Source organism: Physella acuta, unplaced genomic scaffold (genome assembly GCF_028476545.2).
Source record: "Physella acuta isolate Inbredline_101_S28 unplaced genomic scaffold, ASM2847654v3 ptg000571l, whole genome shotgun sequence".
Classification (NCBI taxonomy): domain Eukaryota; kingdom Metazoa; phylum Mollusca; class Gastropoda; family Physidae; genus Physella; species Physella acuta.
In genome coordinates, this window is record NW_026732090.1 from 394,651 (window position 1) to 419,769 (window position 25,119).

Below are 25,119 nucleotides of genomic sequence, written 5' to 3' on the forward strand. Positions count from 1 at the left end.
CTATCTATCTATCTGTCTGACAAGAACGCTCTAGAGAAAACACAAGGAATTTAAAAACCTGCACAGTAATTCGAAAAACGAAATATGACGTCGACACATTTAGCGTAGAGTAGAACATAATCTCAAACCAGAGAGTGCACACAGTAATGTAATGACGTCATTGAAACATTGAAAAAAAGGAAATGTTGTCTAATCTAAATGGTTTGCGTGAAGAGTTTCTTGCATACAATTCTTCGGGTAGGGGCGAAGCCCCACCCCCGCGTAAGAACGTCTGAGGGGGGTGGGGGTGGGGGGGGGTTGAGTGGGGGGGTGGTTTTAATTTAGACTTTTTCCTCCCCGGAGAGGGGTGGGGGTACTTGAAATTTTCGGGGGCGGGGGTAGAATTTTCGGGGAGGGGCGGACACTGGAAAAAGTATATAATTATATTTCGTTGAATGGGACGGTAGACATGTTTTTTTAGGGGGGGGGGGGGGTTGTGGGTGGGGGGTGGGGGGAGGGGGGGGGGATGGGGGGTGAGTGGGGGGGGGTGGTTTTAATTTAGACTTTTTCCTCCCCGGAGAGGGGTGGGGGTACTTGAAATTTTCGGGGGCGGGGGTAGAATTTTCGGGGAGGGGGCGGACACTGGAAAAAGTATATAATTATATTTTGTTGAATGGGACGGTAGACATGCTTTTTTTGGGGGGGGGGGGGGGTGGGTGGGGGGTGGGGGGGGTGGTGTGTGTGTGGGGGGGGGGGGTGGGGGTGAGTGGGGGGTGGTTTTAATTTAGACTTTTTACTCCCCGGAGAGGGGTGAGGGTACTTGAAATTTTCGGGGGCGGGTGTAGAATTTTCGGGGAGGGGGCGGACACTGGAAAAAGTATATAATTATATTTCGTTGAATGGGACGGTAGACATGTTTTTTTTTGGGGGGGGGGGGGGGGGTGGGGGTGGGGGGTGGTGTGTGTGGGGGGTGGTGTGTGTAGGGGTGGGGGTGGGGGGGTGGTGTGGGGGGGGTTGGGGTGGTGTGGGTGTGGGTGGGGGTGGGGGTGGTGTGTGTGTGGGGGGGGGGTGGTTTTTGTTTAGAGAAAAGAGACAGCACTATCAACCTAGCGCCCGGTGTATCCTTCCTCAACGGGCCATTTTTCTCGTCTATAATAATAGTTTCGCTGTCTCTCTATCTATCTATCTGTCTGACAAGAACGCTCTAGAGAAAACACAAGGAATTTAAAAACCTGCACAGTAATTCGAAAAACGAAATATGACGTCGACACATTTAGCGTAGAGTAGAACATAATCTCAAACCAGAGAGTGCACACAGTAATGTAATGACGTCATTGAAACATTGACAAAAAGGAAATGTTGTCTAATCTAAATGGTTTGCGTGAAGAGTTTCTTGCATAGAATTCTTCGAGTAGGGGCGAAGCCCCACCCCCCGCGTAAGAACGTCTGAGCCCCCCCCCCCCCCTCCCCAACTCAAAAGAAATTTCCTCATCGATACTCTATAATAAAATTACCGCCTAATTAATGTGTCTAATCTAAAAAGTGGTTTTCTCGCAATTTCTTTAATGCAATTCTTCGCGTAGTGGCTAAGCGCGACACCAGTGTTTCTTTCAGACTTTTTCCTCCCCGGAGAGGGGTGGGGGTACTTGAAATTTTCGGGGGCGGGTGTAGAATTTTCGGGGAGGGGGCGGACACTGGAAAAAGTATATAATTATATTTCGTTGAATGGGACGGTAGACATGTTTTTTTAGGGGGGGGGGGTAGGGGGGTGAGTGGGGGGGGGGGGGTGGTTTTAATTTAGACTTTTTCCTCCCCGGAGAGTGGTGGGGGTACTTGAAATTTTCGGGGGTGGGGGTAGAATTTTCGGGGAGGGGGCGGACACTGGAAAAAGTATATAATTATATTTCGTTGAATGGGACGGTAGACATGTTTTTTGGGGGGTGGGGGTGGGGTGGGGGTGGGTGGGGTGGGGGGGGGGGGCTGGTGTGTGGGGTGGGTGTGGGGGTGGGGTGGGGGTGGGGGGGTGTGTGTGTGGGGGGGGGTGGGTTGGTTTTAGTTTAGAGAAAAGAGACAGCACTATCAACCTAGCGCCCGGTGTATCCTTCCTCAACGGGCCATTTTTCTCGTCTATAATAATAGTTTCGCTGTCTCTCTATCTATCTATCTATCTATCTATCTATCTATCTATCTGTCTGACAAGAACGCTCTAGAGAAAACACAAGGAATTTAAAAACCTGCACAGTAATTCGAAAAACGAAATATGACGTCGACACATTTAGCGTAGAGTAGAACATAATCTCAAACCAGAGAGTGCACACAGTAATGTAATGACGTCATTGAAACATTGAAAAAAAGGAAATGTCTAATCTAAATGGTTTGCGTGAAGAGTTTCTTGCATAGAATTCTTCGAGTAGGGGCGAAGCCCCACCCCCCGCGTAAGAACGTCTGAGCCCCCCCCCCTCCCCAACTCAAAAGAAATTTCCTCATCGATACTCTATAATAAAATTACCGCCTAATTAATGTGTCTAATCTAAAAAGTGGTTTTCTCGCAATTTCTTTAATGCAATTCTTCGCGTAGTGGCTAAGCGGGACACCAGTGTTTCTTTCAGACTTTTTCCTCCCCGGAGAGGGGTGGGGGGTACTTGAAATTTTCGGGGGCGGGGGTAGAATTTTCGGGGAGGGGGCGGACACTGGAAAAAGTATATAATTATATTTCGTTGAATGGGACGGTAGACATGTTTTTTTAGAGGGGGGGGGGTGGGGGGGGGGTAGGGGGGTGAGTGGGGGGGGGGGGGTTAATTTAGACTTTTTCCTCCCCGGAGAGTGGTGGGGGTACTTGAAATTTTCGGGGGTGGGGGTAGAATTTTCGGGGAGGGGGCGGACACTGGAAAAAGTATATAATTATATTTCGTTGAATGGGACGGTATACAGGTTTTTCGGGGGGTGGGGGGTGTGGGGGGGGGGGTGGGGGTGGTGTGGGGGGGTGGTGTGGGGGGGGGGGGTGGGGTGGGTGGGGTGTGTGGGGGGGTGGTGGTGTGTGTGTGGGGGGGGGCTGGGGTGGTTTTAGTTTAGAGAAAAGAGACAGCACTATCAGCCTAGCGCCCGGTGTATCCTTCCTCAACGGGCCATTTTTCTCGTGTCTAGAAGACTGACACAAACACCGTTGGGATTTATTTATTTATTTATGTATTTAAAAATGCTACTACTAATTTAATATAATATTGACTATATGCTCAAGTTTTTCTATGCTTGTCAAAAAAAATCAAATCTTCGAATTAAAGTAAATAAATAAGCCTTTACACACTAAACGGTTAACCAATTGTAGGCCTCCAATAGATACTAACAGATACGACGTATAGATTGAGTAGAAAATAGACAGTGGCGTAGCCAAAATTTGTCATGATTAGGGGCATATATTTTTATTTCCATATAGGTAGGCCTATAGGACATTAGGGTATTTACATTATATTTATATATATGTATATGTGTATATATATATATATATATATATATATATATATATATATATATATATATATATATATATATATATATATATATATATATATATATATATATATATATATATATATAGCGTATGTTTGTGTTTGTCATATGCAAAGCTAAATAGCCGGTTTACAATGTGATAAATCCCAGCCGAAAAGTACAAAAATAGTGTACAGTAGAACACAAGCCTTTTTCTTGTTGGAGGCAGTGTTTCTTCCAGACTTTTATTATCTCCGGGGGGGGGGGCACTTGATATTTTCGGGGGGGGGGGGGCGCAGTCTAAATTTTCCGTGGGGGGTGGCAGGGCGGACACTAGTAAAAGTATGTTTACTATATAAATTCCATCTCCATCGGGGGGGGGGGGGGGGGCGCCGCCCCCGAAGAGATGCCTGGAAGAAACTCTGGTTGGAGTTAGGCCTATATATTTTTTATTCTGTCTTAGAGTCTTAGAGGTACACATACACACCCTTTTAATACAACTGGCACATATATGTGCCAAGTTAAACGCTAAACGTGATAGCAGTATTATAGCTGGGATTTTTCCTCTTCATGTTAGGTCCCTATGTAGTCTACATTTTTCTTTGACTAAGCTTTCTATGGCGCTGGCCTTTTTAAACGTCAATTACTTATTAAAATTGTTCAATAACTCTTGTCTTTTTACCCAACGATTCAAACAAACAGGACAAATGTTCATGATAGTTCAGAATGAGTTGAATGTATCCAGTCTACAGAAGTGGGTGGGACCAGTCCTTCAGGACCAGATATCGACCGATCTCGTAGGTCACGTCCTAACCAAACTACGCCCACGCAGCTCGACTGAGTCATGTAGAAATATTTGATCTATCCGGTTTCTTGAAGATCAGCAGATTTGTGTGTGTGTGTCGGGTTCTCCCAAATCAGCAGAGTTCATCTGTGTGTACGTGCGTATGTGTGTGTGTGTGTGTGGTATTACTATTGTGTCGTGCCTTCTAACTATGTAGGCCTATGTGTCTGTCACTAAAGCGATTAAGCCAATAAATCAAGACACAAGATAAGACTTTAAACCCCCTCGGCTAGCCCAAATTGGCCCTAAATCTGCCAAACGTTATAAAAAAAAACCCCAGCATTTGCAGCTTTGAGAAAAACTAACGAGTTTATAGACCTAAACTTACAATGGTTGTAAAGATAGGTGTATATAATATGTTAGTTGTTTGACGAATAACAGACTAATTTATTTACCAACTTGGCCTATATGAACCAAACATTTCATTATAAATACACAAAATATTTTGAACATTTAACGCCCATTTTTATAACTTCCCCTGAAGATCTTAACTATAACGCAGATACTTATCATCCTGTTTATCCTAACTTCTAAAATGTCCGTTTTACCAATCTCTTTACCCCCATCACCACCAGTTTCAGTCTCGCTTCAGTGATCACCAACGCGGCTTCTGTCATGGTGACTAGCGCCTAGATCTACTGCCTACAGTACTGATGTCATCACGTGCTGTGCTCATTGATACAATTCTATCAAACACATGGTAAGACAACTGATATAGGTTATAAATTTAATGTCTTAAATTTTGTTACAGATATCGTTTAAAAAAATAAATCATCATGAATAATATGCAAATTGATTGTTGTAGATAGTATCAAAATATAAGATGCCAAATTAGCACAATGGCAGTAACAACATATTTGTTTACATGTATACACTGGATTTGTTTCTTAACATTGGTCTATAACTCTGAACAAATTCATATCTTATAACAGCATGTTATAAAACAAAATTGCAGTAAAAATATTGATAGCCTATAATAAATAATAGTAATAATAGGTCTTTAATACTTATACAGTTCACATGACGGTATGGATCTTATGCAATAAATCTACATTTACATATAAAAATAAATTAATTAAAGCTTCTCCCCTTAAATTGGCGACTTGTGTTTGTTGAAATGAAGGCGTGATGGTGTCAATCTTTGGTGTGTGTAGTAAAACAAACACAGCAGACTTGTGAAAACTTAGTAAAACTCAGGCTCAAAGAAATTGCAGTCTCCGTTCAACATAATGTGGCAGATACGGCCGGGGTCAATCCTGTGGGCGTAGTCGATGTAGGTCTGACGGTTGACAAACACCTGCAATACAGGACACGTTTAGAGGTGGATGAGCAGGTGTGGACTAGGGTAGAAATGACGAGAAAACTATGGAGATTTTCATTAAACACAGTCTGATCTAACCGGAAGTTATGCTTTTTTTTTGTACCGCCAAATTAGCAGTGACTGTTTTAAATTTCACAGAGAATCAAAGACACGGGAGATTTCATTGTTAAATACCTTTTTTTTTTTAAAAAAAAAAATACATTACTCAATCTTAGGTTAATTATGGAGACCAAAACTTACAAGAGTTTTGGTCCAAAAATAAACTTACCCTGAAGATGTCTGACAGTCGCAGGATGTTGATCTCAAACCTGTCTTCAGGCTCGAAAGGGAAGTTGGGCTGTTCCTTCTCCTCCTCGCCCCACGAGCCGTTCTCCATGGTGTTCCTGACAGAGTCCTCCCCACTGAACCTGGGGTTGAAGTGGAACGCTACGTCATTGCCGTAGTCGGGGTCGTCGCCACACTGCAGGTTGATGGCGAAACTGTCCGCCTTCTTCTTGGGGGTGCCGATGACGGAAACCCATGACCCGACCTCCAGGGGCCCGGGGAGTTTGTCGACGAATGGCTTCTCCTGCAAAAATAAATGTTGGCGTCAATGTTAGAATCTGGTGGAATGGCTTCTCCTGCAAAAATAAATGTTGGCGTCAATGTTAAAATCTGGTAGGGGCGTCTGATGATGTCACGCAAGTTTTTATCCTCATGTCTTTATGGTCACTGCTAATATTCCCTCTAAGGAGGAAAAGCTAGTGTGCAATCTGTATTTTCTGTGCACGCTGTTGTAAAAGTCTTATGCAAGAATATATTTATTTTACAAAATCACTGCGCGGTAGCTCAAAACCACTGCGCGGCCGCGCAACCGTTCAGCTTAGTGGGAACATTGGTCACTGCACATCACATTAAATCAACTCTTTCTCAATACCATCTCAGAGTGAAATCCCGCCCCCTCCCACACACACCAGCAAAACTCTTAACGTAAATATGATTTGGTAATTTTTATTTTGATATTTTTATTTAACAAAAAAATACCCAAAAATATGAAAACCATTTTCTTAACACTCCCTCCCACATAATTTCCTTCCCACAGCTGGTAGAACGTCATTAAAAGACTAATAGATACTCTAAGAAGGTTTTTGTCTAAAACTCAACAATACTTTCAGATTTATAGAAGGTCTAGATGTTTTAAAAGAGACTAAGCTAATTTTCTATTTTAATTACAAAAAATAAATTTAAAAATCAAGTTATTGCAAGTTACGTTTACTCCCCCCCCCCCCCACTCTGTTGATGTCTAACAAAACCTTGAATCAGTTATGAAACGATGAGAAATATGAGTGAAAAAGCAGTTACCACCTACCACTCTTCTCAGCAGCTTGACTTCATAGATGTAAGCCTCGCCGCTGACGTTGATGCCTTTGATGTTCTCAACGTCCCCTCTAGCCTTGAAGCTGGTGAACTTTTTACCGTTGATGTAAATCTGGCACAAACAATACAATTGTTATGTATAATTGTTAGGCGGTGTTAACCTGACTTGCCAGATTGGATGATAGATACATCGAGTGGGAACATTTACCTTAAACTTTTTGCTCTTGTTGACAATTTCAACTTGGAAGGGCAACATTTCAACCATAGGGTAGGGCAACGCGTGTCTCTCCTCCTCCTCCCAGCTGCCACCCTCCCTGCTGTTGAGGACAACCTCTCCCTGGTCACGTCGGGGGTTGAAGTGGAGGGCAATGTCGTCATCAAGCGAGGTCCCGTACAGGAGGTTGATGGCGAACCTGTGGGAGGGCAACAGTTGGCTGGTTATCTAAACACGTTAGATGGTCCTATTGACCTAACCCACACATAATGGGTGGTCACATACTTAGACCTAACCCACACGTTAGATTGTCACATTGACCTAACCCATACGTTAGATGGTCACATTGACCTAACCCACACACAATGGGTGGTCACATACTTAGACCTAACCCACACGTTAGATGGTCACATTGACCTAACCCACACGTTAGATGGTCACATTGACCTAACCCACACGTTAGATGGTCACATTGACCTAACCCACACGTTAGATGGTCACATTGACCTAACCCACACGTTAGATGGTCACATTGACCTAACCCACACGTTAGATGGTCACATTGACCTAATCCACACGTTAGATGGTCACATTGACCTAACCCATACGTTAGATGAGATAGATGAGATAGCCGACACACAACGTAGAACAATGACGTACATTTATATTCATGCTGTAACATGATGCAAGGAACGTAATGCCGCTCTTGTACTTTTTCTTTTAAATAATCATCGATTACAATTTAATATTGATATTATTTGAGGTGTCGCCCCACCCACCGCACACCACCCATAGTGCCCGACAAGGCATTATCTATATTATGCTTATGTCAAACAATGGAGTTTTTACACAAAGAGCACACCCCCACAGAGCACACCCACACACGGAGCACCCACACTGAGCACACACACAGAACGCATACACACACTGAGCACCCATACACAGAGCACATCCCCACACAGGGCACGCCCACATTTAACCACGCCCACACAGAGCACCCACACACAGGGCACATAAACACAGAGCTGCAGAAAAACGACCAAAATGTACAAGAGCGGTCATTAGGTTTAACCCATGTATTTAACCACTGATTATCCTGTCTATGTTGTATGATGTTCCACTAAACTCTGACAACACCGACCCACCTGGAGCCCGTGGGGTAGAAGAAACCTTTGACGACGATCAGATCACTTTTCTCCAGGCCTGAGGGAATGTGCTTGATGTAGTCGTCTGGCTGTGGGAGAAACAGACAGTCGTGTTGGGGTACAAGGGGGGGGGGGGCTTGGCAATACTTTTAACACACAGAGTGGATCCTTAATGTCCTAAACTATATTGCTCAATGGACTTGCTTTAGCTAGACAACACAACTGACCGGACTAAAATGATCAAGTCATTTCCATGTTATCGTTAGGTCACATTAGTTCCCTTAGATCACATTAGTTCCTATAATTAACTTAGTCGTCAGTTCCCCTAGGTCATGTCTGTTTCGTAAGGTCAGTGCCATTAAGGAAGTAGTAGACAGTTACTGTCACATGTAGCGTGGTAGTCACGTGACTTCTAGGAAATTCTAGAGACCACTGGAGTTGTATGTAAGTACTCCCAGATAAGATTTGCTGCGTACATCAGCAAATATTTAGTTTGTCGCATAATTGAGGCCATTGATCTGGCAACCTGATGACATTGCCAGATATAAATTGTCTCCATTAGAACTTACCAAGGGATCAGTGAACTCTACGTCCATCAGCGTGACGTCACCGTCTATGTCCAGGTAGTTGATGTCCTCAGGTGGGATACGGAATGTGTAGGACGTGAAGAATTTCTCATTGACGTAAATCTGCAGACGATAAACATCTTTGGTTACCTGGCTCTAGGGTCAACTTCACCAAGGTTCTAACTAGTGCTTCATCTAATCGCAGTTAAAACTCGTACCCAGCCGGATCTTTGTTACTTACGTTGAACCTTCCGTCCCAGGAAATGAAGAGCACATCAAAGAACTGACCCCTCTGGAAGGGGAACCAGCCTTGACCCCGCTCCTCCTCCTGCCAGCCCCCCACCTTGGAGTTAAGGACCACGTCCTCTTGGTCCTGGCGTGGGTTGAAGTGGATGCCCACAGTCTCGCCCTCGATGTCGGCGTTAAAGTTGATGGCAAACCTGCACAGGATGAGGTAAAAACCTGAATGTGGTAAACCTGCAGGGTGAGGTAAAACCTGAATGATGGCAAACCTGCACAGGATGAGGTAAAAACCTGAATGATGGCAAACCTGCACAGGATGAGGTAAAAACCTGAATGATGGCAAACCTGCAGGGTGAGGTAAAAACCTGAATGTGGCAAACCTGCAGGGTGAGGTAAAAACCTGAATGTGGCAAACCTGCAGGGTGAGGTAAAAACCTGAATGTGGTAAACCTGCACAGGGTGAGGTAAAAACCTAAATGGTAAACCTGCACAGGGTGAGGTAAAAACCTAAATGTGCATGATAACCAACAAAGACTTTGCGAACATTAAATTTATAGTTCCAGAAATGAAAACTTTCTAATGCTGAGCTCTATTTTACCTTTCAGCGTTGTCGTTGACAAAGCCACGAACCCTGAGAGCCTTCCCCATCCTCAGCCCGCCGGGAAACACACCTTTGTACGGCACATTCTGGAAGGTTCGAGATGGTGGAGGAATATTAGACACATTAGAGATACATCTATGGAAGGTTCTAGATGGTGGTGGAATAGTAGACAAATTAGAGATGGGAACAGGGCATTTCCCCCTGTCAATCACACCCCCCGGATATCCCCCCCCCCGACATTACCCCCCCCCCCCCAGAGTAATTACCCCCCTGTCAATTACCCCCCGCCCAGTAGGACATTACCCCCCCCCCCCCCCCCCCGGACAGGGTTAGAGTTAGGGTTAGGGCTAGGTTTAGGGTTAGGTTTAGGGCTAGGGTTAGGGCTAGGGTTAGGGTTAGGGTTAGGGTTAAGATTAGGGTTAGGGTTAGAGCTAGTGTTAGGGTTAGGGTTGTGTCTAGCTTTGGTTTTGGTTTTGTGTGAAGTTTTAGGCTAATGTGGATGCTTAGGTTTTGGTCTATTTCTTAAGGTTTGGATTAAAGTAGTATATAGTATATAGGTATAAAATTCTAGTTAGAGTTAGGATTTTAACTTGAGAGGGGGTAATTCCCCCCCCCCGGGGGGGGGGGGGTAATTGACAGGGGGGTAATTGCTCCGGGGGGTAAATACGGGGGGGAAATGTCCGGGGGGGGGGAAATATCCAGGGGGTAATGTCCTGTAGCCATTAGAGATACATCTGTGGAAGTAGGCTAGTCGTTGACAACTGTTATTCTGCTATATTAATATTATTTTTAAAAAAATTCATTTTAGTTAATTTAGTAAATTTCATTCTTAGACTTGACATCTACGCATTGTCCATCAGTCTCGACTTACGTCTGGTACTAATTTGTGTTGCGTGTTCATAGAGACGTCACATGGATTGTTTAATAAGTACGGGACTCAACAATCTTACCGGCGGCTCTATTCATTTACGTTTTATGGGGCGTGTATTATGTCATTTTCCTTAACCGTCTTCATACAACATTCGTATGGCAGTATGTTTCAAGACACTCGTCATGTCGTGTCTTGTACTGCTGTTATCTTCAGACAACCAAGACATGGAACAGGGGAGGTAATAAATCATGAGCAACAGATTAAAAGCTTTTGGTTGGATTACCACTTGAGCCTAGTCGATCATAGGTCTACTTTCTAGAGAACTAACAACCCACAATTTGACAGAGGCGCCTTAGTAAATAAATAAATGAGAAAATAACGAATTATAATTTTTTTTTAAATGTTCAAGTAGATTCACTGATACAAGCTATTGTTGAGTAATGTCCCCACTGACAGAGTGATCTCCCTGTTTAGCAGGTTATAGGTGGGGGGTCAACACAATTTCAGTGGATTCTAACTTGACGGGAAGTCAATGTACTGCCATCTTTGTTGGCTACACTAGCCTACCTTAACCAAGAGTTTTACATTTGGAGAGGGGTCGGTGTAACACTTAGACTTGTACATAGAGCCTCACCCAACCCTCAATAACACAATAGCTCTATTGTAAAGTACTACCCCCCCCCCCCACTCACACAAGAGTTCTATCGAACACTAACCCACTTACACACGAGTTCTATACACTTCCATATTTAAACAAGAGTTCTATCGAACACTACCCCACTCACACAAGAGTTCTATCGAACACTACCCCACTCACACAAGAGTTCTATCGAACACTACCCCACTCACACAAGAGTTCTATCGAACACTATCCCACTCACAACAGTTCTATAGAACACTACTTACACAACAGTTCTATAGAACACTACTTACACAAGAGTTCTGTATTGTAGACTCGTAGAACTCGGCGCCCTCACTGAGCTTCATGTACCTGACGTCTTGGTACGACAGCCGGTGGTTGTACTGCAGGAAGTAGCGTCCGTTGACCAGCACCACGTAGTAGTCCAGCCCCACGTAGATCCTGATGGTGAACTTTGACCCGTGGGAGAAGGGGAAGTAGGGGGTGTCCACCTCCTCCCCCTGCCACCCTCCCTGGTAGGAGTTGCGGACTACCGTCTGGGAGTCGGTTCGCGGGTTGAAGTGGAACGCTACGTCACATCCGTCTTCTTGCTCGGTTTGGAGATTGATGTGAAACCTGAGGAGTTTGTTGGGTAAAATATTTTGTTTAGGTGGAAAGACAAAGAAATATTCTCCTAATATAATTCTATCTTAACAAAATGTCTAATGATTTGATAGCCTACCTGCCCTCCCCCCCCCCCCCTTAACAAAATGTCTAATGATTTGATAGTCTACCTGTCCTCCCCCCTTAACAAAATGTCTAATGATTTGATAGTCTACCTGTCCTCTCCCCTTAACAAAATGTCTAATGATTTGATAGTCTACCTGTCCCCCCCCCCTTAACAAAATGTCTAATGATTTGATAGTCTACCTGTCCTCCCCCCTTAACAAAATGTCTAATGATTTGATAGTCTACCTGTCCTCCCCCCCCCCTTAACAAAATGTCTAATGATTTGATAGTCTACCTGTCCTCCCCCCTTAACAAAATGTCTAATGATTTGATAGTCTACCTGTCCTCCCCCCTTAACAAAATGTCTAATGATTTGATAGTCTACCTGTCCTCCCCCCTTAACAAAATGTCTAATGATTTGATAGTCTACCTGTCCTCCCCCCTTAACAAAATGTCTAATGATTTGATAGTCTACCTGTCCCCCCCCCCCCTTAACAAAATGTCTAATGATTTGATAGCCTACCTGTCCTCCCCCCCCCCCCCCTTAACAAAATGTCTAATGATTTGATAGTCTACCTGTCCTCCCCCCTTAACAAAATGTCTAATGATTTGATAGTCTACCTGTCCTCCCCCCTTAACAAAATGTCTAATGATTTGATAGTCTACCTGTCCTCCCCCCTTAACAAAATGTCTAATGATTTGATAGTCTACCTGTCCCCCCCCCCTTAACAAAATGTCTAATGATTTGATAGTCTACCTGTCCTCCCCCCTTAACAAAATGTCTAATGATTTGATAGTCTACCTGTCCCCCCCCCCTTAACAAAATGTCTAATGATTTGATAGTCTACCTGTCCCCCCCCCCCCCTTAACAAAATGTCTAATAATTTGATAGTCTACCTGTCCCCCCCCCTTAACAAAATGTCTAATGATTTAATAGCCTACCTGCCCCCCCCCCTTAACAAAATGTCTAATGATTTGATAGTCTACCTGTCCCCCCCCCTTAACAAAATGTCTAATGATTTGATAGTCTACCTGTCCTCCCCCCTTAACAAAATGTCTAATGATTTAATAGCCTACCTGCCCCCCCCCCTTAACAAAATGTCTAATGATTTGATAGTCTACCTGTCCCCCCCCCTTAACAAAATGTCTAATGATTTGATAGTCTACCTGTCCTCCCCCCTTAACAAAATGTCTAATGATTTAATAGCCTACCTGTCCCCCCCCCTAACAAAATGTCTAATGATTTGATAGCCTACCTGTCCTCCCCATATGGTACTCTGCCTCTGACGATAATTTGTGAGCCAACGTTCAGACCTCCAGGTATGTGGGTGTAGTCGGGGACACTCTGTACATGTCGACATAGTCATTACATTACATTATATATATATATATATATATATATATATATATATATATATATATATATATATATATATATATGTGTGTGTGTAGGAACTTGTACTTAAATGTTGTCAACATCAAACTAAAAAGGTAGGCTACTCTTTTTCAATTTTCGCACGATCCCAATACTTTCTCCTATCCTCGAAGTAAAAAAACAACAACACGAGCAGACTTTTTAGCCGATAAAATAAATCACGGAAAGTAAATATACCCCCCATCCCCCCACCATTTAGGCTTGAAGACAACACACAATGTGAACAACCTTTTTATTGTCAGATGCCACATGGACTATATACACTTATCAAACAGCCACAATCGTTGAACGCCTACTTATATTGCACGTTTCTCATCGGCTGTATACATAAAATCTTACAAGAAAGACAAGGCTGAAATCTCAGCTATCTTTTTGCATTTGAATAAAGAAAATATTTGTCGCGCAGTATTGTGTTATTTGGGTGTGGGGACGTCGCACGTCTATCGCTACAGGATACCGTTCCGGAGCTGTGCGTTAAACGTGATACGATGCTGTCTTGGTATTTTGTCTGTTTAATAAGACTCCACCATACCACTTTTACTCCGCGAGAATTGATCTCTCGCACCCCCCCCCCCACGTCAGTGCCAGTGGAGTTTGACATATCAACCAAGTGTAAGAAGTGCGTGAGTGAAATCTAACCGAGGGGTGGGGTTAGTTAGGGTGTTTGTGATGTACACATTCAAATTTTTAAAATGGCCCGTTGTTCAGACTGTTCACACCTGATTACTAATCAGATTGGCACGATTCTGTATTACAGGCCTACTTTGTCAACATTCAGTGAGGGGGGGGGGTGTTATCAAGCCATGTACATTGTGTGTCGTGTACAACATTACTGTCTTAGTCATGTGTTCACTTGTTTGTCTCTTCTGATGCTTACAGCTTCTGATAATTCTATGGTTCAGGTTTACGATACGTTTATTTTGTAAACAGAAATCATCAAATAATAGGAGTCCTACGCGTATTGAATTAATCGTTTTTTACCTCATGTTTTTTCTTTAATAACGACATACTTTTTAGTGGCGTATTTACGACCCTCCCCCCTCACTCAGAGCACGCCCACACACAACACGCCCACACACAACACGCCCACACATTACACGCCCTCACACAACACGCCAACACATTACACGCCCACACACAACACGCCCACACACAACACGCCCACACACAACACGCCCACACATTACACGCCCACACATAACACGCCCACACATAACACACCCACCCCTTACACAAATTTTCTCCCTGATTTTCCTCCCTTAATACGCAATTCTAAAAGAAATTATTGAGTTGTTTCCCCTCTGTAAGAGACACAAATATCTTCATAAGCTATGTTATGTTGGATTTTGCCAAAAACATCGCAAATCAGTATTTCCAATTTAATGAACCTTTCAGCGGATGTCGTTTGGACTATTTTCATTTGATTTTGACATAAGTCTTTATAAAATAAATCAAAGCTTAAAATTTTGTCAAAGAATAAATTTAAAAAAAAGCAAAATCATTGTTATACTTTCTTTACCTGACCCCTTTGTAACACAAAAGCCCTAACCTCTCCTAGGGGTGACGTCATACATGGACGACCCCCTAACAAGAAAGCTTAAAACATGCTGTCTGTCTACAGACAAGCGCCCACAGATTCTCCATCAGACGGGTTCAAACAGAGGACAGCCCGCGCTGACCACGGCGATGGCAGCCAGACATGGAATGTCTCAGCTCTAGGCCACTCGAGATCTGCGGGTATTGTCGCATTAAAACACACAAGAAAAAGTGATGGCAACCATTTTTTGATTATTCAAATTAATCGCCCGCTGTTTGTATTGCGAAATATCAAGTTGGTGAAACTTTTTTCAAACTGAGAAGTTCTTGCAAATTAAAATAAAATAAAAAAATCCGTTTACAAAACAGCGTTAAAAAACCCCAATACAGCCTTGACCTTGATCGTCTGTGCTCCAGCTCATAAAGCTTATTAATGCTGACGACACAGTCATTAATGGCCGTGTGAAAATATCATGACCAGCTTTGCGCAACCTAACTAAAGTTGAAAGGTCAAACCCACTAAGCTATTTTAACACGACTGTTAAGTGTAAAGCATGGTCTTGTCATTATTGTCACGATGAACCGGATTTTAATGCCAGGTACTGACAACACACTCCCCCTCCCCCCCCCCTCACTCTCTGCATTCCATCCCATCCTTATATTTTTTTTGTACCATGGCAGCTCTCTAGATCAATTTCTAACTTGTAGACTGTATCTTAAACAAGTTTATAATTATTGATTCGATCCGTACAAAGGTGACCAGACTGACGTGACAAAGACTGACGTGACAAAGACTGACGTGACAAAGACTGACGTGACAAAGACTGACGTGACCAGACAGACAGACGTGACCAGACAGACGGACGTGACAAAGACTGACGTGACCAGACAGACAGACGTGACCAGACAGACGGACGTGACAAAGACTGACATGACCAGACAGACAGACGTGACCAGACAGACGGACGTGACAAAGACTGACGTGACCAGACAGACAGACGTGACCAGACTGACGCGACCAGACAGACGGACGTGACCAGATAGACAGACGTGACCAGACTGACGTGACAAAGACTGACGTGATCTGGCAGACGTGAAATAAAATACATAAATTTCTAATCGTACCATTCGTACCCCATACAAATCCAAACACTTTATTTACAAATCTACTAGATCTACAACTTTATTTAAAGCGTTAATTTGTTAGACACATAATTTTATTAATACTTTTGGAATAGTTATTAATATTATAGTTATTAATCAAGATCTACAATATTCAGAACACAAACCAATCGTTTCTAAACAATTACAACTACATCTGGTCGTACAATTTCGAGGCCAAAATTACAGAAATTGTTTTATTTTACTTTGATAACTCGAATGATACATTTACTTACGAGTTTGGTTTTCCTGTATGCCATTGTTCACAACGTCTGCCTGAAATAAACAAAAGAGCGGTCATTGAGTTGTTTACACTCGCGCAAAACGAGAAAGTGGCCAGATTTTGTTGTGAGTTTGTGTGAACGTGTGAAATGTTTATTTTAGTCAGATGCTACTTAGTCATTAGTGGGTTTTTTTTTTCATGGATAGTAGGCCTAAATAATTATTGATTCGTGTAACAATAATGATCGAGTGAATCATACAATCCTATGGCTACATCTAACATCATTATCATACATCACTATTTTATAGCTATATTACACATCACAATTTTACAACTACATTACACATGCGATTCTTTCAGCAAAACGATTACATTACCATCTAATAACATTATCAGACAACACACTCTTAGTACAATACACACATCAGAATAGTACATCAATGTTGCACATCACAATCTTACAGCAATATAACACAAGCAACACAATCTTACAATATCAAACAAACAAAACACGTTCAAACAACCATATCACACACAACACAATCTTTCAGCAACAGCACACACAAAACAATCTTACAGAAATATCACACACAATACAGTCCTTCATTATGAGCTCACACCGAAAGTTCTTTTCATTAACTTACTTTAGTGTGACTCTCACACGCATGTTGTATGTCCTACACATACACACAGTGTGCCCTACACATACACACAGTGTGTCCTACATATACACACAGTGTGTCCTACATATACACACAGTGTGTCCTACACATACACACAGTGTGTCCTACACATACACACATTTTGTCCTACACATACCAATAGTGTGTCCTACACATACACACATTGTGCCCTACACATACACACAGTGTGTCCTACACATACACACAAAGTGTCCTACACATACACACAGTGTCCTACACATACCAATAGTGTGTCCTACACATACACACATTGTGTCATACACATACATACAGTGTGTCCTACACATACATACAAAGTGTCCTACACATACACACAGTGTCCTACACATACACACAGTGTATCCTACACATACACACAGTGTGTCCTACACATACACAGTGTCCTACACATACACAGTGTCCTACACATACACACATTGTGTCCTACACATACACACAGTGTGTCCTACACATACACACATTGTGTCCTACACATACACACAGTGTGTCCTACACATACACACAAAGTGTCCTACACATACACACAGTGTGTCCTACACATACACACAAAGTGTCCTACACATACATAAAGTGTGTCCTACACATACACACAGTGTGTCCTACACATACACAGTGTGTCCTACACATACACACAGTGTGTCCTACACATACCAATAGTGTGTCCTACACATACACACATTGTGTCATACACATACACACATTGTGTCCTACACATACACACAAAGTGTCCTACACATACACACAAAGTGTCCTACACATACACACAGTGTGTCCTACACATACAGTGTATCCTACACACAAAGTGTCCTACACATACACACAGTGTGTCCTACACATACACACAAAGTATCCTACCCATACACACATTGTGTCATACACATACACACAGTGTGTCCTACACATACACACAAAGTGTCATACACATACACACAGTGTGTCCTACACATACACACAAAGTGTCCTACACATACACACAGTGTGTCCTACACATACACACAAAGTGTCCTACACATACACACAGTGTGTCCTACACATACAGTGAATCCTACACACAAAGTGTCCTACACATACACACAGTGTGTCCTACACATACACACAATGTGTCCTACACCCACCCACTGTGCGACCCCCCCCCCCACACACACAGAAAGTGTGACCCACACCCACACACTGTGTGATTATAACAACTCATCTAGGGAGAACATGTGATGTTTATTCAACTCGTGGTGGGGAAAGAAAATATTCTATTTTTAGCTCTGATGTAAATAGCAGGTTCGGACAATTTGGTTTTAAGGTGACCCAATTGACCTAGTAATGATACTCTGACCCAGAGTTTCTTCTAGGCATCTCTTCGGCCCCGAAAAAAATGCTACGAAGAAAATCTACCGCCCCCCCCCCCCCCCCCCGGAGAAAAAAGTCTGGAAGAAACACTGCTCTGACCCGGGGCAAATGAGGGCAATATTCGAGTCATTGTTTTGTAATGTTTCTTCCACTTAAATAATCGAACGCAACGTCTAATAATTAGCAACTACAGTACAGTTATTTGCTTATATGTAACGATAAACGAATAGCTGAACACCAATAACAAAGGACAACTAGTTTTTTTCTACTGGACACATGGGATTGTGGGTAAAGGAAAATAACCTGTGAAATACCAAACAGGCCCAGAACAGAATTAAATACATCATAAAGCTCTAAAGTAAAAGTCTTTAAACTTTATTACTTTTAACGTTATTTTGTTGAGGTTTTTTTTCTATTTAAAAAAACACCAACAAAACAACAACAACAAGAGAACGTGGCATCAACACAGCCGTGACGAGGAGCGAACAGAAAAATAACGTGCTAGTGAAGGGAAACAACTCTATCATTTCAACCATGTTTTTTAACCGTGAGATTTAACGGTCTTACATGGAGGCGATATATTAAAAAAATATTTTAAGACGTTTATTTGAAATTTCAAAGAGTTTAGTGAATTAGAAATATGGGATACCATAATTTAGTATATTAAGTAGTATTCTAATATACTAGAACATTCTAAGATATTTTAAGACATAATTAGCTGTCATGTCATGTTTGCCTGTCGTCCCTACTGGGACATAGGCCGCTGACAAGAGCTTTCCAGACGTCTCTGTCCAGGGCTAGTCTCTCCAACTGTCCCCAGGTGTATCCCATCTTCTTGGTGTCTTCTTCCAGGTCACGTCTCCAGGTCTTTCTTGGTCTGCCTCTCTTCCTCCTGCCTTGTGGATTCCAGGTGAGGGCCTGTCTTGTTATGCTGGATACAGGCTTCCTGAGTGTGTGGCCAATCCATTTCCATTTTCTCTGGAGGATCTCTACTTCCACTGGCAGTTGATTTGTCCGTTGCCATAGAACATCATTTCTGATGGTTTTAGGCCAGCGAATTCGCAGGATCTTTCTGAGACATGCGTTTATAAATGATTGTATTTTCTTCTTATTTATAGCAGTTATTCTCCATGTCTCGGCTCCATAGAGTAAAACAGGTTTTACTAGTGTGTTGAAGATCCGGATTTTTATTCTAAGGGTTAAATCTCCCGAACCCCAAACATTTTTTAGTTGGTTGAAGACTGCTCTTGCCTTACCCGTCCTTATTTTTATGTCTGCTTCTGTCCCACCCTGCTTATCAACAATACTTCCAAGGTAGGTGAATCTATCCACTTCTTCTAGGGCTTCTTCTGCCAGTGTTATAGGGTTGTTGTTTGATGCATTGACTTTGAGAACTTTACTTTTCCCTCTGTGGATGTTCAGACCCAGGCTTGTAGAAAAATTTGCAACCCTGTTGGTTTTATCCTGCATTTGCTGTTGTGTGTGAGAAAGGAGGGCCAGGTCGTCAGCAAAGTCCAGGTCATCCAGCTGGCTCCACAATGTCCACTGTATACCGTTTCGCGTTTTCTCTGTTGACATCTTCATAACCCAGTCTATGGCCAGTAGGAACAGGAATGGTGAAAGTAGGCAACCCTGCCTTACTCCGGTCCGCACTGGGAAGGCCTCCGAAGTCTGTTGGCCATGCACTACTCTACATTTGAGACCTTCATATGAAGACATAATAATGTTGACTATTTTCTGTGGCACCCCGTAGTGTCTCAACAATTTCCACATTGACTGCCTATCCAGGCTATCAAAGGCCTTCTCATAGTCTATGAAATTAATATAGAGAGATGAGTTCCACTCTTGGGTCTGTTCAATGATGATGCGCAGGGTAGCAATTTGGTCTATGCATGACCTTTCCTTCCTAAAGCCCGCCTGTTGATCTCGAAGCTGGGGATCTATGGCTTCCTTCATTCTGTTTAATAATATTCTGTTGAAGACTTTGCCTGGGATGGACAAAAGTGTTATCCCTCTATAGTTAGAGCATGCACTAAGATCGCCTTTCTTTGGAAGCTTTATGAGTAGTCCCTCCCTCCACTCCTCTGGTATTTGTTCATCTTCCCAGATTTTCTTGAAGAGTGTGTATAGTAGTGTGGTGCTAGTTTCTATATCTGCTGTCAGTGCTTCTGCCGGTATACCATCTATTCCTGGAGCCTTCCAATTTTCCAGCTGCTTTATAGCTCTATGTATCTCTTCTTTTGAAGGTGGGTTGCAGTCTATAGGGAGGTCACTTTCAGCTGGTGGTATGTCTTGCGTGCACTCTGGTGTTGGTCTATTCAGTAGTTCTTCAAAATGTTCTACCCATCTCTTCATCTGTCCTTCCGCATCAGGTATTGTCTTTCCATCTTTGGTTTTCACTGGCCTCTCTGGCTTACTGTACTTACCAGATATCTTCTTAATTGTATTGTACACGTCCCTAATATTACCATGGTACAGTGCTTCTTCCGCTTCTCTTGCCAGCAGTTCCAAATAGCTCCGTTTGTCTTTCCTTATGTGTTTCTTGACATTTTTGTTCGTTTCGGTGTATTCTTCCAGTGCTTTTAATTTCGTAGCCCGTGTGCGGCTGTTGTTTAATGTTGCCTTCTTTCTTTTTCTCTCTTCAATAATTTTCATGGTATCTGCTGATATCCATTCCTTCGCTTGTCTTTTGATAGGGCCTAGCACTTCTTCGCATGTTGATGTTAATATACTTTTAGTTTTTTCCCATGTTTCCTCTATCGTCTCTTCTTCTATTAGTTCTTGTAGTACCTGAAACCTATTATAATTAGCTGACTCGTAGCAAAAACCTGCGATCTGAGAAAAAATGAATTCAATAGACGTAGGCTATTCATCTACACTCTACACCGTTATGCATCCACTGAACATTGTTATGTCATTTACTAAGACCAAATGTTAAACCCCACTTCACTGTGACAGTCGTTCATAGTCAGCAAGGCGTATCAGATAGAGCTATCAGCTGTGAATAGATATCAAAAGTATAATTTTCTGTTGATAACTCGTGTTATTTAAATAGAAACAAAGCCATCACTAGGATGTTAGTTGTCGGGGCGCGGGTTGGTCCAACTATCACCAAGATCTTCCAGCATGTTCTACTTGAAAACACTGAGTACACTTAATCATCTTACACTGAGTTAACTTCCCCTTTCGAGCTGGCGATCCATGTGGCAGGTGAAGTAGAGCACACATGCTTGTGTGACCTCGGCATATGAAGGGATAGTTTGGTCAACAGTATGCCCAGACAATTCACTGGGTGGACTTAAAAACAATTATCTGTATGTAGGCCCGTATATAAATGTCTGCCTCCTACAGCCTCTCGAAAATATAAGTTTACTTTTATTCTTTTCCTTTAGATATTTATTGCACATAGCTTGAGTATAGTATATATTTTTAATTTTAAAACAAAATATATATAAATAAATAGAAATACATTTTAGATACTAAAATAAGAAAATACTGGGCGGTTTTTAAGTATTGTATCAGTTTTAGCAGTTAGTCATCAGACTACACAAGCAAAATACTAACTAAAACGAAACTTAAAAAAAACCCAACTAAAATCGGAGTGGGTTATCGATTTGTTATTACGATATCCAGGAGATTAAAACTGTCAGAAAGATTTGAGCTGATTGATTTCATGAAGATAAAGGGCGGGTTCAAAACTTGGTGACGCGATATGCTGACTCAGCAAGTTTGACACCCATACAGGTTGCTTAGTGGGTTTGGAAGGACAAGCGGACATGTTAAGGACATGTCCTCTCAGCGCATGAAGGACTCCACATATCTTCAAAAACATATTTTGATTATGTCGAATTGTGTTGCTTTTATTGGTTGTAGCAATTAACAAACATTGCAATCGAAATATTTTCACCTTAGCTACGGTGTTCAGTAGCTTTGGATCTAAACAAGAGTGTGATATACACCACACGTGTTTGTGATATATACCAAGCTTGTATGTGATATACACCAAGCTTGTATGTTATATACACCAAGTTTGTACATATACAACATTCCAATCTTACCCCGCTACATACCAGACTAAATTAATGCAAATTATTTTCCGCTTCACTGTGTTTTTTTTCTGGCTCCTGGCCACCTGGACATACTAACCTGTATATCTGGCAACAGATCTCTGAATTCAAATACTTGCCGGTACACGCGATTAAAGGGTGTAAGCCTTAGAGAAACTAACGACTCTCAGTCTCACGTTTTAGCGACTATTATAAAACAAAAATACGCGTTTTAGTAAACAAGAAGAAATAACTCGGCAATAACTGTGACCTGAGGACGAATGTAAATCTCAGCACATTCTACTAGAATTACCGGTCCTGATGTAGATTGTCACGTATGCAGTGGCCTACATATACTGTTATCTAAATACTTTTCCGATGATTAAAGACAACCAAAAATACACTCCCAGTAGCTGAGTGAAATCTCAAGGTACGTAGGTGGACAGGTCTTTAACCCTAGGAATTTTTTTTCCGAACGTATCTACGTGGAGATAGTAGATACAGAATCAAAATCTATAGATATAATTCTCTTCTTGGAGACGCTAGAAAACAAGCTGTAAGCGCGCTCCCTAACACTCCACCAGGGTGGGGGTAGTATCGTCCTTAACGACCTTCTGATAGTGTTTTAAAGCAAATATTTTCAGTGGCAGCATTAGTACTGTCGAATTCACAAATTATGAATTACTGAAAAGTAGAAAAAAAAAAACAACTAAATAGCGGCGTATGATATGCCGCGGGTCGGCTCGTAGTTATTAAAGTAAATCATAATTAGAATTACAAAAAAATAAATGGCTTCACACAAGATTTGTCTTTTTGCTATTAGATGAATGTGGAATATAAGCTATACGTGTATGTGGAATATAAGCTATACGTGTATGTGAAATATAAGCTATACGTGTATGTGGAATATAAGCTATACATGTATGTGAAATATAAGCTATACGTGTGTGTGGAATATAAGCTATACGTGTGTGTGGAATATAACTTATAAGCTATGTGGAATCTAAAATACGGTGTAGGTGTAGAGAAAGACGAGACACCAGGGCTAAGTGAACCAGCCATGACGTCACTGAGGTAGAAATGGGCTCGACTGTTTTGTCTGACTGCCAGGAAACTGCGGGGATGCAACATTGTGTACCTGGCCAGGATGTCACGTGACAAGATGGCAGCTGGTCTGATAACAAATGTATTTGGGGCAGTCTGACCTCGCTTAAGAGGAGGCGTGCCGCGATTGGGTTGATAAACCAATAAGTTGACAACACGATCGGTTAATTAAAACACCCACACAACAACATAAACTTATTAGTTGACAACACAATCGGTTAATTAAAACACACACACACACAACACATGAGCTAAATAGTTGAAAACACAATCGGTTAATTAAAACACACAAGACATAAGCTAATTAGTTGACAACACGATCGGTTAATTAAAACACACACGACTTAAACTAATTAGTTAACAACACAATCGGTTAATTAAAACACACAAGATATAAACTAATTAGTTGACAACACAATCGGTTAGTTAAAACACCCACACACAAGATATAAACTAATTAGTTGACAACACGATCGGTTAATTAAAACACCCACACAAAACACCTATGACAACAACATCCGTTGATTAAAATAAATCACCCAGGGAGGAAAGGGTGGGGGGGGGGGGGTCCTACAAAAATCGTCTTTGGAGGATTGGGCGAGGGGTTCGGGTCCATGCGAAGGACCACGTGTCGTCTGTATTTAACGGTTTTTTTTAGAAAGGCAATATTTAGAATTGCATGCGTGTGAATGTTTACATTTAAGAAATATTATTTGTGTGTTAAATACACCCACCTCCCCGACGCTATTCTTGAAATAAAGGTTTTTATGAACTCACGGGATTCTCCAATTATAGATGTTATAAAAAACATTTTTTTAAAAAATTGGCGTCTTAAATTGAAATCACCCCCCCCCCCCCCCCCCCATCGTGGTTTGTCGGTTTTTGTCATGTTTTAAAAGAGAGAGAAGATATTTTTTTTTAAGTCGTGTTAATTGGTACACATTAATTTTACCTGAGCAAAATAATGTCTTCACCTTTTTTAATGTATGGACACATGCTCATTTTTATTGGATACTTCATATTAACTTAATTGTACATGTTAAATAGTCTAAACGTGCAATAAAAAACACATTTTTCTAATATTTTCTTATTACACGTCGTAGCTAGTTGACACATATTTTTGTTGCCTTTTAAAACTTTGCAAAATATTTAAAATACAGACCTATAATATGAGACTTAAGATTGGCAGCTGCAGAATATCATAGACAACACATCCGCTCATTCTTATTTAACTCACTACAACACATTAACACATACGCTATATCTTGTCAGAACTTAAGACAACGCACATCTACACACGAATTATATCTTGTCAGAACTCAAGATAACACATCTACACACAAATAAATAATTGTATTGTCAGAACTAAAAAGACAACACGCATCTACACACATGCATTATATCTTGTCAGAACTCAAGACAACACACATCTACACACGAATTATATCTTGTCAGCACAACTACACATCTACCAGTACTCACCTTCCACTGCCTATAGACTGCGACAGTTGTAACGGCAGCTCCAGTTAAATAAGTCGCCGGGTTGAAAACTTAGCCCTGTTAACTGAAAGACTATTGGTTCGGTAGGCGAGCCT

At 41.9% G+C, this 25,119-nt stretch overlaps 1 protein-coding gene across 1 annotated transcript; it reads right to left on the bottom strand.

The window, feature by feature from the left end:
• Positions 1 to 5,404: 5,404 nt before the first annotated feature.
• On the bottom strand, positions 5,405 to 25,107 carry LOC131946818 (uncharacterized). The gene is made up of 12 exons (XM_059307792.1): positions 25,007 to 25,107; positions 16,343 to 16,382; positions 13,231 to 13,319; positions 11,560 to 11,881; positions 9,753 to 9,841; positions 9,153 to 9,351; positions 8,915 to 9,034; positions 8,346 to 8,434; positions 7,195 to 7,399; positions 6,979 to 7,098; positions 5,899 to 6,198; positions 5,405 to 5,606 (listed from the first exon to the last, which is right to left on the bottom strand). Exons 2-12 carry the CDS (start codon positions 16,364 to 16,366, stop codon positions 5,493 to 5,495), a joined length of 1,671 nt encoding a protein of 556 aa, XP_059163775.1. The 5' UTR covers positions 16,367 to 16,382; positions 25,007 to 25,107; the 3' UTR covers positions 5,405 to 5,492.
• Positions 25,108 to 25,119: the final 12 nt, after the last annotated feature.

What these genes read in the sequence shown, in the direction of transcription:
- LOC131946818 (XM_059307792.1), bottom strand. Translation starts at nt 16,366, where the DNA reads ATGGCATACAGGAAAACCAAACTC. An exon ending in GTACCATATGGGGAGGACAG is followed by an intron (nt 11,882 to 13,230) that starts GTAGGCTATCAA and finishes CAAACTCCTCAG; the next exon opens with GTTTCACATCAATCTCCAAA. An exon ending in ACAAGAGCAAAAAGTTTAAG is followed by an intron (nt 7,099 to 7,194) that starts GTAAATGTTCCC and finishes TGTTTGTGCCAG; the next exon opens with ATTTACATCAACGGTAAAAA.